The 16,264-nt window shown below is 40.0% G+C and overlaps 1 protein-coding gene across 1 annotated transcript in view; it reads right to left on the bottom strand.

The window, feature by feature from the left end:
* The window catches only part of RNF217 (ring finger protein 217), a 151,898-nt gene extending 136,656 nt beyond the window's left edge, over positions 1-15,242 (bottom strand). Inside the window, 3 exon segments of the mRNA XM_020986975.2 lie at positions 14,107-14,331; positions 14,333-14,764; positions 14,766-15,242. Coding sequence (XP_020842634.1) covers positions 14,107-14,331; positions 14,333-14,764; positions 14,766-14,954 — 846 coding nt within the window. The 5' untranslated portion in view covers positions 14,955-15,242.
* Positions 15,243-16,264: the final 1,022 nt, after the last annotated feature.

Raw genomic sequence — 16,264 nt, forward strand, 5'->3', positions numbered from 1 at the left:
ACCAAGAAAACCCCAAATGAGGTCACAGATAGTCAGATATGACTGAACAATCCTGAAATCCATCTTTCACTGTCATAATAAATTTCCTAAAGTATAGGCCTGATCATGTCACTCTTCTGCTCAGTTAACTCCAATGGCTCCCTGTTACCTTTAGGATCAGATGCAAACTTTCCTGTTGAGCAATTAAAAACTTCACAACCTCATTCTAACCTACCTTCCCAGTCTTACTATACATTACTCTCCTTCATGAACTCTGTGATCCAGCAACACTGGCTTACTTTAGTGATCATCATGTGTGTTTCTTCCCTTCCTGACACTATACCGTTGCACAGTATGCTTTCCATACCTGGAAGGTACTTCCTTCTCACCTCTACCTCTTAGATCCCTAGTGTCCATCAAAACATAACTTAAGTTCTACTGTCAACATCAGAAGGAGAAGGAAAGGGAAGAAGAATTTTCCAGGCACTGTGCTAAGTGCTTTACAAATATTATCTCATTTGATCTTCACAACAAGTTTGTGAAGTTGTTGTTGTTGTTGTTATCATGGGTCCTTTGTGTATGAAGAGTACCAATGACAACATGGGGCGATGTCTTGACTCGCTAGTGAACTGGATCTAAGTGAATCAGTTGCACAAAGTCATCAGCCGCACTCTCTCTTCCAGAGTTACTGAAATCCATGGCCCCCAGATGCAAAGGGTGACTTTGGCATCTTATATGTCCGACCAAGCTCCTGCTTCAGCCATCTTCATGGCCTTATAAAGTAGGTGCTATAGCTGAGGAAACAGTCCAACAGAGGTTAAGTAACTTACCTAGGCTTACACAGCTAGTACGCATCTGAGGCTGGCTTTGACCTCAGGTAATTCTCACTCTGGGTCAACACTCTATCCACGGAATTACCTACCTGTTTCATGTTAGTCTTCTTCCTAATCCCTCCAGCCACTAGGGCATACCAAACCCAAATTCCTTTCTATTTATCATGTGTGTATGTGCATATGTATATGTGTGTCTGTATAAATATATGTATTCATATGTTTCTATTTGTACATGTTATCTCTGCTAATAGAATGGAAATTCCTTGAGGGCAGAGACTTACAATTTTTGTCACTCTATCCCTAGGACCTAGGACGATTCTCAGCATATGGTGTTTATTGATTATGTGATAGTTACTGGAATAGATTTCAACACCTGGATTTACTTGATTAGAGGAGGGGGAGAAAAATGCAGAAATTAGAAAAATTAGCACTAGGCATGAAATGACAAATTAAAATGCTAAAAACTATGACAAGCAACTATAACTTACTTTATCTTCCCATTTTAGATTATTAAGTAACTAAAGGGCAGGGACTGTGTTTGTTTAGCTTGTTCTGTACCCTGGGCAAGTGACTGCATTGTAAATACTTTTTGGTGAAAGTAATAAGTATCTGAGGAAATAGGGGAAAAATCAACAAAAGGGAAGCAATTTGCTACACAGCATATAATTAACCCATGGACCTTATGGTGGCAAGATATTACTGAAGTAAATAGATTAGAAAGATTTAGAAAGGGATTAGCCATTTATATGAATAAGCCCAGCATCTAGAGTTACAGGAACCAAGAAAAAGGCCATCTAACTTTTTTGCCTCATGCATTCTGATCTTCAACTAGAACCAGGAAAAGATTTCTCACTCCAGTGTATTATACTGTTAACATAATCAAATGGTTAACTATTCAAGTATCAACTCTGTTTCTCTCAATGGAAGCCTCCTACCATCCCATAATATCTGGTGGGTTCATTTTTTATTTGAAAGGCCCAGGTTACTTTGGCCTAGATATTGTACTTTCTAGTAATGATCATGAATATACACAACTATTTAATTCAACAAAAAAAATTAAGTTTCTCCTGTGTACAGGCTACTCTGCAGGAGATAGTGATTTGCCATAGAATCTACTTTCAAGAAGCTTACAGTTGCTTTGGGGGAGGCAGAAAACAAGTAAACTAGAAAACAAAAGAAGGATGTGGAAGACAGAGGCAGAGATTTCAACAAATAACAGCGTAGGAATTAGGAAGAAGGGAGTCCACTGTAAGTGTGGAGAATGATGTGTACACAGGGCAGTTTGAATAGTAGCAGAAGAGAGCATAGTTCATTTGGAGTCTAGAACATATTATAATGAAGTGAAAAAGTATGGGCCAAAGTTGCAAAGGTAGATAAAAGTCAGTTTGCAGAGGGCCTTGAATGCCAGGACAAGGGACGTATTGTTTATTTAGTAGACAATGGAGAATCATCAAGAGTTTTTAGAGTAGAGGACTAGCTTTAACAGAGCTGTGCATTAGGAAGAATACTAAATTTAGGAAAACCAGTGAGGGCGGTGTTACAATTGTCTCTTCAAGAAAAGATGAGGACTTGAATTAGAGCTATTCCAGTAGAAGTAGAGATGAGAAGACTTTTTGAGAGAGACTATAGGTATGGAATCAACAGGACTTCACACTGGGTTGGACAAGTGAGGTGAGAAAAAAGAAGGCCTCAAAACTATTTCCAGGGTAGAGCCAAGATGGTGGGGTGAAAACAGTGACTTGCTTGCGCTCTCCCCCCAAACCCTCCAAATACCTATAAAAAATAGCTCTAAACAAATTCTAAAGCAGCAGAACCCACAAAAAGACAGAGTGAAGCAAATTCACAGCCCAAGACAGCCTGGATGGTTGATCAGAAAGGTATATTGCACCGGGAGGTGAGAGGAGCACAGTTTGGCATGGGCGTGCAGGCCACAGTAAACCTGAAGCAGGCCTCAGAGGACTGAATCTCAGGCAGCTGTGGCGATTTCTAGACTTCTCAACCCACAAACGCCAAAGACAACTTAGAAGGTCAGTGGGAAAAGTCTGTTTCTGCAGTGCCGAGAGAGAAGCACAGTGGTCTCAGCTCCATTCCCCAGGCGCAGCCCAGGACAGGGGCTGCCTCCTGAGCTTCTTGCCCACAGACTGAGGGGGAATCGAATGGCTGATCAGAGGGGGATTGCAGGGATATCTTTGCCAGTGCTGAGACAGGAATCTCTTGCTTTGCCCCGTGCTTGGATCTGGGTCACAGTTCTGGGTGGCAGTCCTGGGGCTTAGAGGAGCGCTGGAACAGTGGAGCTTGTAGTGGTTGTGGAAAGGAAACCCTCCTCCCAGTTCCAGGACAGAAAGGAGTGCTTGTGGTCACAGGCCAGGAAAGGAGTAAACACCTCGCCCCTTATCATACTACCTTGGAAGAAATGAAAATTTACAGGTGCCTACAAGTATCTCTGAAAACAGCTGTACAAACCCCCGAAGCTTGGGACAGTACATTCTCCACACTGGAAGTAGACTCTTACCTTAACAAAGAGTTTAAAACTCAAGTAATTGGCCGGGATCATGAGCAAGCAGCACAAAAAGAGTCAGATTATATTATCTTACTTTGGTGACAAAGAAGATCAAAACATACAACCAGAAGAAGACAACAAAGTCGAAGCTCCTCCATCCAAAGCCTCCAAGAAAAATATCAATCAGTCCCAGGCCTTAGAAAAGCTCAAAAGGGATTTTGAGAAGCAAGTAAGAAAAGTAGAAGAAAAACTGGGAAGAGAAATGAGAGTGATGCAAGAAAGTCATGAAAAACAAGTCAACAGCTTGCTAAAGGAGACCCAAAAAAAATACTGAAGAAAATAACACCTCAAAAAATAGCCTAACCCAAATGGCAAAAGAGGTCCAAAAAGCCAATGAGGAGAAGAATGCCCTAAAAAGCAAAATTGGCTAAATGGAAAAGGAAGTCCAAAAGATTACTGAAGAAAACTATTTCCAAGGATATGTGCCTATAGTGACTGAAAGGATGATGGTGGCATCAACAGAAATAAATAAATGAAAAATCTAATTAGATTTGGGAAAATAAAACATCATGAGTCTAACATCACTTCTGTTAAGCAATTCCTATTTTCCCTAAAATTATACATACATACATATATATATCCTAAAATTACATAAAGATAATGAAAAAGTAGGGCAATAGTTATGTACAAAGTTGGATGTAATAAAAAGCAAATGAAAAATATAAGTATGCTTTGAAACTGACTTGTAGGAGTGACCAGAATAGTAAAGAGCTGAAGTGGCTTGGAGAGTTTTAGTCACAGTGAAAGTATCCTTCCTAAGTCACATAAAAATTTCAAAGTAAAAAAGGAATTGCTGAAACAATATACTACTACTTATAAATGTCCAGCATGCTGTAGTCAAACCATTTACAAAAGAAAATGTTTCCTTTCCTGGCAGCAGTTTCTATGTAAATCTTGCTTAAAATTGGATGAATCATTATTAAATGATTCAAAAACTGACTAAATGTACTCTCCAAAGTGAATAATGCTACAGGACCACGATGTGCTAAATAGGATTATTTTAGTTAAAAGACTAAAAGAATCACCTACATACTACATAGTGTAGTGAAAAGAGTACAGTTCTTCGAGTCAAAGGACTAGAACACCTAATCCCCAATGAATGTTACTAATTATTCATGGGACACTGGGAAAATCACTTACTCTCACTAAGCCTCAATTTCACCTTTTGTAAAGCAGGAATTATCAAGATGCGATACAAATGAGAGCTCTTATTATTATAAAATACATAGAGAACTCATGTCAAAAATAAAACTAAAATATTCCACTACCTTCTATTACCACCCAGATATTTATATGAAAGGGAAATTATAATCTTAGAGGGTTGGCCTAGAGCATTGAGAGGCCCAGGGCCATACAGTCAGACTGTGTCATAGGTAGTACTGAACCCAGGTCTTTCTGGTTCTAAGGTTGCTTTCTATACACTCCACAATATTGCTTCTTGATCAATAACAAATTAATCTTTGTATCACTAGTGATCAGCTTGGAAGCCACATAAAAACAGCTCCAAAGGATGAAGAACATACAGCACCCAGATTATGACAAACATTAAGATGAACAACTCATTGAGATAGTCCAAACTAGGTACTGCAGATGAGCTGGGCCCCAAACTGAACAGAAGCAAGAGATCAGACTGGATCATTTGGGAAACTATAGCACTTTCAATAATATCAAACTACCTCCTACTGAAAATGATGGAAGTTTTGGAACAGTGGAAAAAGGACTGAATTTAGAATCAGAAGACCTGATCTGAAACCTAGCTCAGTCAATAATAGTCAATAAAAACTTAGTAAGCTCCTATTATATGCCAGGCATTATGCTAAGTGTTGGGGATACAAATATATAAAAAAAAATCAATCAATCAATAAACATTTATTAAGCACCTACTAAGGTCCAGGCAACTGTGCTAACTGCTGAAAAGACAGTCCCTACAGTCAAGGAGCTTAGAATCTAATGTTGAAATACAACATATTAAAGGAGCTAAAGGGGGTGAGGGGAATGAATGTGCCTGACATAAGACATGGTGGAAAAGTCAGAGAAATCCCAAAGTAGTGCAGCCAGGTGAGAAATGAGATGTTCTGACCCAAGCTCCTTCCTCAGAGGTTTTAGAGTTCATGGACCCTCCCCTCCAATCAGAGAGATGGAGAGTAATGGTGAGGTATGGTCTCAAGACTGATGGAATCCTACAGGTTGATGAGGTTTTCCTAATAACGAGCTTCCTGGGGCAAGGTGGAAGAGTCAGGTAAGACTCAAAGTAATGCAGGCAGGTGAGAAATGAGAAGGGCCTAGTATTTGTTCCCTGTGTGATCTTGGGGAAATCATTTATCTTTTCTGGTTACCATTTCCTCTTCTATAATATGAGGGGTTTGAATTTGGCACCCTGGGAAGACTGGACTGTATCATATTCTCAATGATGACACGCATGTAAGAGAGTAGCATCATCATGGAAAAGAAAGTGGGACATTCATGTAGCAACTTGAGTGCTAAAAATAGTTAATGGTTAATAATGGTTAAAAATAGTTCTCTGGTTAATAGAACCACAGAAGGGCTTTTAACATGTGTTAGGTAGATCCTTTATAGTAGGACATGGGGAAGGATCTCACAAGTTGACGAGATATGAAAAGGTTGGGATGTGCACCAGTAGAGGAAACCCACATCCATGAGAGTGCAGATTCATTAATATCAAACATAAAGGATTAAGAATGTTCCTCTCACTGACTAAAACATTATCCCTCAAAGTGCAGATTAGAGGTTGAGAGTAATAAGGAAGCTTTCTCTGGGCCTATGTAGAGAGTAAAGGAATGTGTCCATTTTCCCTCAAAAAGAAGTAGCCAAAGAAAAGTTTTCTCTCCTTCTTTGATCAGAAGGTTTCATACTGTGGACCTGAACCAGGAAGATCAAGCTGGTCTTTAGTCCAAATAGAAAGAAAAGTTATTTAGAAAAGTAATACTTTATTTCCTACACTAGAAAGACAAAGATGTCAAGTGACACAAAAATACTATAATTTTACTTTGAAATAAAACTTTTCATCCTACCATCTCTATTTTTTTAAGTTATAGATTAAAAAATGCACTATGTCAATTGATGTTTTAGTCTTTTAAATTCCAGGCCAAATGTTAACTCAGAAAATAAGAAATGGAAAGGAAAGTTAAAAGATACAGCTCAAATAATCAAGGGAAAGGGCTTCTCATGACGGTATTTTTTGGTCAATTTGTTTAAAAAAATGCAGTTACTTTTAAAGTACACAGTTCTTAATGGTTACTGAATTCATTTTTAAAAGATAAAAACTGATTCAAGAAGAGGTATTTGGTTATACAGGAAGAAAACAGCTAACTTCAGTGTACTTAAGGACTATAAAAACCAACAGTTTTCTTCAATTACTATCAATAGTAATTTTAATCATTTTCTCCCTGAATGATCCAAAACAAAAAATGAGCCAAAACAAAAATCTTTGAAAATATTGGCAAGATGGACAAGTTTTTTTTAAAACAAACTACTACAAATAATTTCCATTTTTTATTAGTGTAAATCACACTTTAAGACAGTTCATTTCAAAGACTACCTCATTTGATACATGTTGTTTATTGTTGTTTTGGGGTTTTTTTCCCCCAATTGTTGTTTATATTTCTACATATACACATTTTACATTGTTCTAGCTAAATGGTCCCAGGCATTAGGATGCTTATATCTTACACTTCTATGGATCCTAACACTTTTTATCACTGTGCCTTGTACATAATAATAATAAAGTCACTCAATAAATACTGACTTACTTAAATGTTATATGTTGTCTCAACGTATGAAGCTGAATAAATAATGTATTTTATAGTTTCAAAAAAGACACGTAAGAAATGGCTTCTTACGTATCTTTCACATAAGAAATCTAATCTCAACACATTTATTGCTTAATGTTGCCTTTATGGAGAATATTCAGGAAATTTTGATAAAATAAACTATTAGCATTAAAATTTTAACAAGATACATTCCCAGTTGCCACTGGAGAGAGAATCACTGTGATACGGTAGAAAGAGCACTGGATTTGGGGTTTAAAAAAAGCCTCCTTAGCCTTCCAGCCATGCTAACTCTGTGACTATGGACAAGTCACTGGACCTTTTTGGAAATCAGAGTTCTTCACACATAAAATGGACTAAATGTTGGTGTAGGTAGTTTCTCAGTTTCCTTCTAGATATAACATTTAATAGGTTCTAAGATCCATATGGCTTTGACCTTCTAAAAAACAAAATACAAATATTTTCCTGCCTAGTTTTAAAGGAGTGTTCCAGAGATGACAAAAACAGCTACCAAAAATTCAGAAGCAACAATTTATAAATAGCAGAAACTAAGCATGTTATCAAAAGTAGCAATAATGTAGTAAAAATAACAATAAAAATATGCAGATTATCAGCATAAATATTGATCACATTTAGGAAGCAATGTGGAAGAGGGCAAATACGCAAGCAGTGAAAAACTGCTCAGACCCATGCACTCTAAAAGTCGCCCTCAAATGAATGAGTGTGTGCTTTATAACTTTGCCTCCAACATAAAAAGGATAATTTTAATATATCTGACATAAGGGCTACTGGTGTTACCGAAACCACTATGTCTCTAAGTGAAAAATTCAAAAGCAGAAAGAGACCTCTGCCTATCTGAGATCCTGGGGTAGAGTAAGGGTTTATTTGTCACTACCAGTTGAGAGTATTGGTCACTGAGAGTGGACACCAAGTTTGCTGGGTATTCTATGAATCCATCATCCAGAAATCTTCCCACACTAGCTTCAAGAGAAAAAAAAATCATACCATCTCCCCACCTCTTCTGTCTATGATCTGAGAATTCAAATATTACACTCATTCTCTATTTTTCATAAAGATGAAACATAAAGAACAGTATCTAGTGTCTGGGGGATCTAGCAATCTCAAAGACACTGCAGCATAATGGAAAGGGCAATATTCAGAGAATCAAGGGACCACAAAATCAAAAGGTGAGGGCAAACTGATTTAGAGCTACAAGTGGCCTCAAATAACCTAGTCTAACTCCCTTATTTTTCAGATGGGGAAAATGAAGTTATTTCCCAAAGGGATACAAAGTATATGGTACAAAACTGGAATTTAGACCCAGTTCTTCTGATTCTAAAACCTGAAATAACTATGCTGCCTCACCTGGGTTCTAATTATAGTTCTGCCAACTAGCTGTGTGACCTTCAGCAAATCTCAACCTCTCTGGGTCTCAGTTTCCTCATCTGTAAAAAAAAAAAAAGAGAGAGATTTGGACTGTATCTGTGTTCTCAAAATCATTTTTCATGTTTGTTTTAATTTGTTGCACTCATCTATTTGCACAAATATATTCTTTTTTATTCTATTACAATCTAATTACATAGTCATGTGAACAAAGGGATCCGTAACTGCAGGTCCCTAGGTGGGAGATCCATGAACTAGATACTCCCTGAAGTCTCTTCCTAGTATAAAATCATTATTTCTATGTACAGTAAAGGAATAAAATAACAAGAGTGAAGGATACCCTTAGGCAAGCAAGCACTCTTACCCTATCCCCATTATCTAGTTAAGTGAGGGCAATTGGTTAAATAAGAGCAAATAAAAAAGTGAGGGTAAAATATAAGGTTTTTCTTCATGGATTATGAACTTGTCTGTGAACTTGTTTGTTTTTTTAATTTGATAACTATTGCAATAAAATCAGTTTCTTTTGTAAACCTATGTATTTTATCACATTTTAAAACATTCTCGGGTGCCCATTAGAAATAGGGATTTATTTATAAACAGTGCTTTAAGGTTTGCAAAGTGCTTTAGAAATATCATCTCATTTAACTTCACAACAACCCTGGGATGTCATAGATGCTATTATTATTCCCATTTTAGAGATGAATAAACTGAGGCAGATAGTGGTTACATGACTTGCCCAGGATCACAGAGTTAGATCTGAGGCTGGATTTGAACACTTTCTGAATCACTCTATCCACTGTGCTACCCAAGATTCATGTATGACACATATAAAGGTTCAGAACTCCTGTCTAGGTCAATTTACAACTCCAAATAGCTGATGGGACAGTAGAAACATGCGTAGGCTCTCCTGGTAATATTTGCTTATCTAGGATAAAAGTTTCAGCAGAGAATAGGAACACACTTTGGAAAAATCAAAATCACTCTCTACTCCAACCAAGTTAAGGCTATTAAGTTCACAGAAGGAAAAAAAAAGAGGAGAAAAGAAGGAAAGGATGAGAAAGAGGATAAGGTCAGTAGGTAGTGAGTAAAAAAGAATAAATATGAATGTAAAAGAGAAAAGAGAGCATATAAGATACAACTTGAAAACTGGTACAAAATACCTCAAAAACTCAATTATGACCGTGCATGCACTAATTTTCCATTTTCAAAGGGTGAAAGGTCATCACTTCAAAATTGATGCCAGTTATGTTCTATTTTTCATGATTTTAGGGATATCAAAGCCAGACATAGTATAGGGTATATGAAATAACTTGAGTATGATATGCGTGAATGAGATAGCTTTTAAAGTCTATACTGACTTTAGCATAGTGCAGTAGTAGAGTAGTACAATATCTATAAATAATATATAAATACTGACATAGTAGTATAGTATCTATAAATATTCTTGCTGCCACAAGGCTTAAAAGAAAATATATTTTAAATTACATTTTTGTCTAAGTGGCACTGGATGACCTAGGGATACCCAATCTTTCACCTCTAGATTATCAATTCTAGGGTATCCCCCCAGTAGTCATTTTTAGAAAGCACTATTCAGCAGCTGTTTTTGTTCACAATCTGTATAAGAAATGTGCTGGGTATCTCTTGTACTTACTACACAGGTTTAGAAGTTATAATTCATAGACATCTGCCAATCTAGGGGAATCCTCACCTGAGATGTAAAAGATACACTAGCAGCTAGTAGACAAGCTTTTAAAAGCGTCAGCATTTCTAATTCTCTTCCTTCTTTACCCAAATGTCTTAAAAGTTCAAACTTTAAACTGTACCACAGAATTTCCCTAAGTCCCTAATCATGGAGAGTGATTTGGTACATCTTCTGAAGCCATATTTCTTCATGTAGACTTTTTTTCAATTACCATAACTAAAAGGTTTCTTATTCCTTCAACGTGGACATTCCCTCCCCACAAAAGGAGGTTGTTTTCATGAGTTCCTGTGACAAAAACATGAAATTAATCCCTTTATGTCCAAACTTCTGGTTACAAGCGTCTCTGAACTTAGATGGCAGATAATAGTCAGGCCCACACTACAAGAGCCTTTATGGCTTGGTTGGATTTGTCAGAACTTGAGCTTTGTTGTCATAAACTTGGAGAACCCAAGGTCATGACCAAACCATAATGAGATACTGGCAATGCAAAAAGATGGGGAGAAAATTTTTGAAATCTGAACAAGCTAGCTAGCTATAATGAGTGTGTAAATAATGAAGTTTTTCTTCCTAGATAATTTTTACTTAAGATCTAATAAAAATCATTGAAGTTGGAGAATTCTTTCCTTAAAAGTAAAATCACAAAAGGATCTTGGACATACAAGGCCCTCTTTACTAATGCCATTTCCAACCAACCATATATAGATCACTGGATGGATAAAGGCATCATCATTAATCATCCACATAAATAAAGTACATTTAAACTATTTTAGCTTTCAGCATGACAGTCCTATGCTGAGTTAGGTTCCTTGGTTCACAATGTAATATCTACTAAAATACACACAACTGACTTATGATCTCCTCAGTTAACCCTTTCAAAATACAATTCAAGAATTGGCTGATTCCAATTATTCTGCCAAGCAATTTCTCTCTAAAGTCTCTATTTGTATTCTCTCACTGTGCTACACAAAGTTACCTAAGACATTAACAATTGTGTTTTGAAAAATAAAAATTTTCTACTACATTTTATATCATAAAGTCATGGCCTAAACTGCCATTATGAAGAGTTGAAAGGTTGATAACAGCCAGCCTCCAGTCACTCACCACAGAATGAGCCTTTGGCACCAATGGAGGTAAAGCCAACATCCCCAAAAAACCCAACCCCATTTCTTTTGGATTTGTAGGTCTCCTTTCAAAGATTTTCATATCTCCCCCAAGAAGGAAGGCATTAATCTAACCAGGCAATACTCCAATCAACATTTAATATGTATTTTTAAAGTTTGTGTAAAATATTTAACAGGTATTCTGTAATCTTTTCTTTCTATTAAAATCTCTCAAATAACATATTGGATATCTGGTCCAAAAGAAATTTACAAAGGAAATGAAGAGCAAAATGACTGATGATGACTAACTTGAAGTCTTTTATATTCATTTTATAGACTACTAAAGGCCTACAAATTCAGGCTATAATCTTGCTAAATTTCAGAAGCTCACATGCAATATAAGGCCTCAAAAAGATGCACAAGTTGTAAATTTCATGAAAGTAGGTACTAGACTTAGTATGTCCTCCAGTGGCTGGTCCTGTGTACGGTCTTGTTTAATAAATACTTGTGGAATTGAGAGTTCTAAGCACTGAAAAAAATGGGCAGGATATAGATAATGAACACACACACCAAACTATAGCAAGAGATTGGTGTCTGAGTGTTGTCAATACTTCAAGTCAACTGAGAGCTGCTTTAGCTATAACATTGCTCAGTGCTATCATACTGTGATGGAAAATAGAAGAGAATTTTTGTTTTCCAAAAACAACTGTTAATGTTCTAGATGACTTGCTCTATCACTAAGCTAAAAAAACAAACAAAAAACCATCCCTAGAGGGGCAAGGACAAGTAAACCAAATACCTTTGTTTGAACCAGTTCTGAATTTCCAGCAACATCAATATATAATCCTAGAATTTTGAGTTGCTCAAAGAGACCTCACTTAATAGTAACATCAGAATGTACTTTAAAGTATATTGACTCTGGTGGAGTCAGTGCCTAAGTTTAAATCCCACCATTACTTTTACTACCTGTGTCTTTTTCCAAGTCAATTAACCTGTTGGTCTTCAGTTTCTCATCTGTAAAATGAGCCAGTCAGACTACATGGGCTTTGAGATCCATCCAACTTTTCATTTATGCTCCCATCATCTAATTTTTACATATTACAAATGTATAAGAAATGCCAGTTTTGTAAAATGAAAATGACTGGTAAAGAATATCTGAAAAATACTATTAGATTTCTTAATCTCAATTTATTTTATTAAAGATAGAAAGTACACATATTAGTATGCTTTAATTCCTATTATCAAAAGAGATAATAAGAGATAAGTTCATTTTTATCTTCAATGAATATTTGAAGCTACATTTGTGATTTTAAATTCCATTTTTATGGAATTTATAATTCAAGACTATATTCAATTATTTTTGCATGATAAGCACCCATAATGCTATGACACTTCCACACATTACTACTAGTGAAATTATAAGTGATCAACACTGATTGTTATACTCTTTACCTACAATTGAATTCTAAACCAGTTAACAAAACCTCACAAACATAACAAGCAGACATTAGTACTGCTAAGGGCACCTATTTCTGGATAAAGCATAAAGGGAAATCAAAATCTTTTGTACCAGTTTGGTTAACCTCAAGTGCTGGCCAAATTATTATTTGGCTAACATTCCATTCTGCCTACCTAAAATTTCCTCTGTGTGTTCAATTGGACACAGTATGTTTGTAATGTTGCCATGTGACCATAAAAGTGTTTCCACATTTTATATAGAAGTAACTGCATGTGAATGCGTAAACTTGTCTTTGCAAAGGATTTGCAAATTTTAATTGCAAGAAAATATATTAATTATTATGAATAAAAGTTAGTTATTAGTTTGCATGAAACTTTAAACTTTTTAACATAAAACCTAAAAAGCAGAACACACTGTGTGGCAAGTTTTTCCAAGGCGCCTTTGGTATGATTCTTAAGGGTTTTGCTTGGGGGCATTTTTTTTAAATAAAGAAAAAAATGCTCTATTTGAATTTACCTTTAGTGAAAACACTGTGGTCACTTTACTCTGAAAAAAAATAGAAAAGAAAAATGAAGCAGTGGGCAAAGAACTGAGTACATATTTCTAAATGGGGACAAAATGTAACTGGTCAGTAAGTTATAAATGGGGCTAAATGAAATGTGGTCAATTATGACTAGATATCATTGACCTGAAAGATTAGTGTCCGTCCCTTTAAAGAAACTGAGAGCCCATTCCATTCACTCTTGCTGCTTAGATTGCCACCACTGTCTGAAGTGTAGGTTAAAGTCAATTAACAGCCAAGCTTTCAGAAAGGCAAAGCCAAAACACATTAAGGAGCTAAGATATGAGAACTGGACAGGCGTCACATAGAAAGATTGCCTTATCATCATCTCTTCCTTCGGAGTAGAAGAGGAGAACAGGGAGAGAGGGGGACAGCGGGAGAGGCTGAGAAAGGGGTAGGGGAAGAGAGAGGGAGAGAGAGAAAGAGAAGAGGAAGAGAGGAAGGAGAGGGAGAGAGAATGAGGAGAAGAGGGAAAAGGGAGAGGGATAAAGGGAGAGAAGGAAAGAGAGAAAGGGAAAAGGGGAAGAAGAGGGAGAGAGAAAGGGAAAGGGAGAGGGAGAGTGTAGGGGGGGAGAGAGAGAGAGAGAGAGAGAGAGAGAGAGAGAGAGAGAGAGAGAGAGAGAGAGAGAGAGAGAGAGAGAGAGAGAGAGAGAGAGTATCTCTTCCATCATCTGGGGGAAAGAAAGGCAGGAGCGGGGGGGGACGGGGAGGGGAGTGGGGCGGGGATTTGACTGGGTTACCTGGGAGCTCAGGTATCGCTTCAGACACTCCTCACACACGGCCTTCTTACAGCATGTCAGGGGCTTGATAGCTTTATCTTCGAGACACACCCGACAGCTTAATACAAGGAGGGGACTATAGGGGTCCCCCAGTCCTCCCAGGCCGGGGTAGGGTGGCGCTCCGATCAGGCTGGACACCGAAAAAGGTTCAGGAGCTAGGTATAAGTCGAGCTCGACTCTGCTGCCCGCCCCCGCCGCCGTCTAAGGCCAGAGGGTCCGAGGGAGGAGACAAGTCGGGACTAGGGGAGGAGGTCGCTGAGCTGGTGGAGGAGGTGGTGGAGGAAGGGACTGCAAGAGGCACCGGGGAGGCCAGAGAGTTTGGGAACGAAGGCTGCTCCTGGGTCGGGGCCTCGGACAGGTCGTTTTCCACGCAGTACACGGTGCAGTAGATGTGTCTCTTGGCTGGAGGATGGCGGCGCCGGCCAAGCATTTCCAAGACCAGTCCTTCGTGGGGGCTGGCCCTCTCCCTGAGCTCGGGCTCGGAAGACCCATCCCATTCTCCTCTCGCCTGCTCTTCCTCTTGCGGCTGCAAAGTTCGGGGATCTAGTGGCTCCGTGGATCTCGCTGCTACGGGCTGCCCGCGCGCTTTCCTACACCTCTTGCCAAGCTCGGGGAAAGACCCGTCCCCGCTCGCCGTCGCCGCCGCCGCCGCCCGGGTCCGGGGAGGGGGTTCGGGGCCCTGCTGCCCCGCTGCCCTTCCCCTGCGGCCGCCGCGGCTCCATCGGTTCCTCGACTACGTCTTCACCGCCTCCCGGGGGCCGCCCCTCGTCCGTACCGTCTGCATTCACCGTGCTCTGCTCCTCGCCCATCGCCTCCAACTGCGGGCGCCGCCGCTGCCCATCCAGCCGTCCTACCCCGCACCCAGCCCCGGCGGGCAGCTAGAGGCCACTGCTCGGCTCCGGCTGTTCAGGCTCAGCTTCTGCTTCCGGGTCCCTCCGGGGCTGGGCAGCGCCGAGCTAGCCGCCTTTTCGGCCGCAAGCACCGGCAGCGTCAGTGGCCGGGGCCCCCGCTCGAGAGGTGTCTCCTGGGGCCGGGGTGGGAAGGAGAGATAGCCAGGGTGGCCCGCGGCGGCCCGGCCCGCGCAGCTCTGCGTCCGCCTCTCTCGGACTGGCTCTGCCCGGCTGCCCCGGCTCCGCCTCCGCCTCCGCCTCCGCCGCGGGTGGGACTCGGGCGTCTTGCCGCAAGCTCAGGGACGGCCCGCATCCAGCCCCCGCGGCAGCCTCTGGGCACTGTGCGCTTGGAGGCCAGGCGAGCCTCAGCCTGTAAGGAGGACCCGAGGGGGCGGGGGTAGGGGCCGGAGCTGGAGCAGTCGGCAATCACTCCAGAGGCATGGTCCTGGCCCGCTGCTGCCTCCGGGAGCTCCTCCCGAGGTGCATCCTGGCACTGAAGTGGGCGGTGGGGAAGGAACTGTGCAAAGAGTAGAGGAGTCCGTGACCTGGAGGCGCAATCGGAACACTAGGAGTCTCAGCCCCAATTGGGGAGAGGCGGGGAGGATATGCGACCTCGCGTCCTCCCCTCGAGCTTCACCTATGGTGCGCTGCTCAGCCCAACCGCCCACTCCTTCCAGTGCACACCTCCCCACCCGAACACGCAGGCACACACACACACACACACACGGCAACGCTTGTTGTCTGACACCCAGCTGCTCATTCCAGACACTTGAGAATGACAGCAGGGACGGTACTGTTCCCGCCAGGAATCAGTACAACTTAGTATAAAACTAATAAATGTTTCTGAGCTTTTTCCTGCAAAATGTTGGATGCTTACTGACGGTTTTAGCCTGACTGGTGCCTGTAGGATGAATACAGTTTGGTGGTTTGAGGCAAAGGGAGGTGTCTTAAAAGAGGAGGTCCAGGCAGAAGCAGCCAAAGTAATTTCACTCAAAATGCTTCAAATAATGTGATTAATTATCCATAGTAGTATGGGTGTAGAAATGGTGGCAATATCTGATATCTGTTTCCTCCAAACCTAAGGATATTAAAAATACACTTTACGAAATGACATACACCAAAAATAATGATATTGAACTGATTATGTAATCTTTCTAAGTTTCCATTTCCTCATCTACAATGGAGATAATATCTACCTTAGTGTATTGTTGTGAGGATAAAATAAGATT

Source organism: Phascolarctos cinereus, unplaced genomic scaffold, assembly GCF_003287225.1.
Source record: "Phascolarctos cinereus isolate Bilbo 61053 unplaced genomic scaffold, phaCin_HiC Scaffold_5;HRSCAF=322, whole genome shotgun sequence".
NCBI lineage: Eukaryota > Metazoa > Chordata > Mammalia > Diprotodontia > Phascolarctidae > Phascolarctos > Phascolarctos cinereus.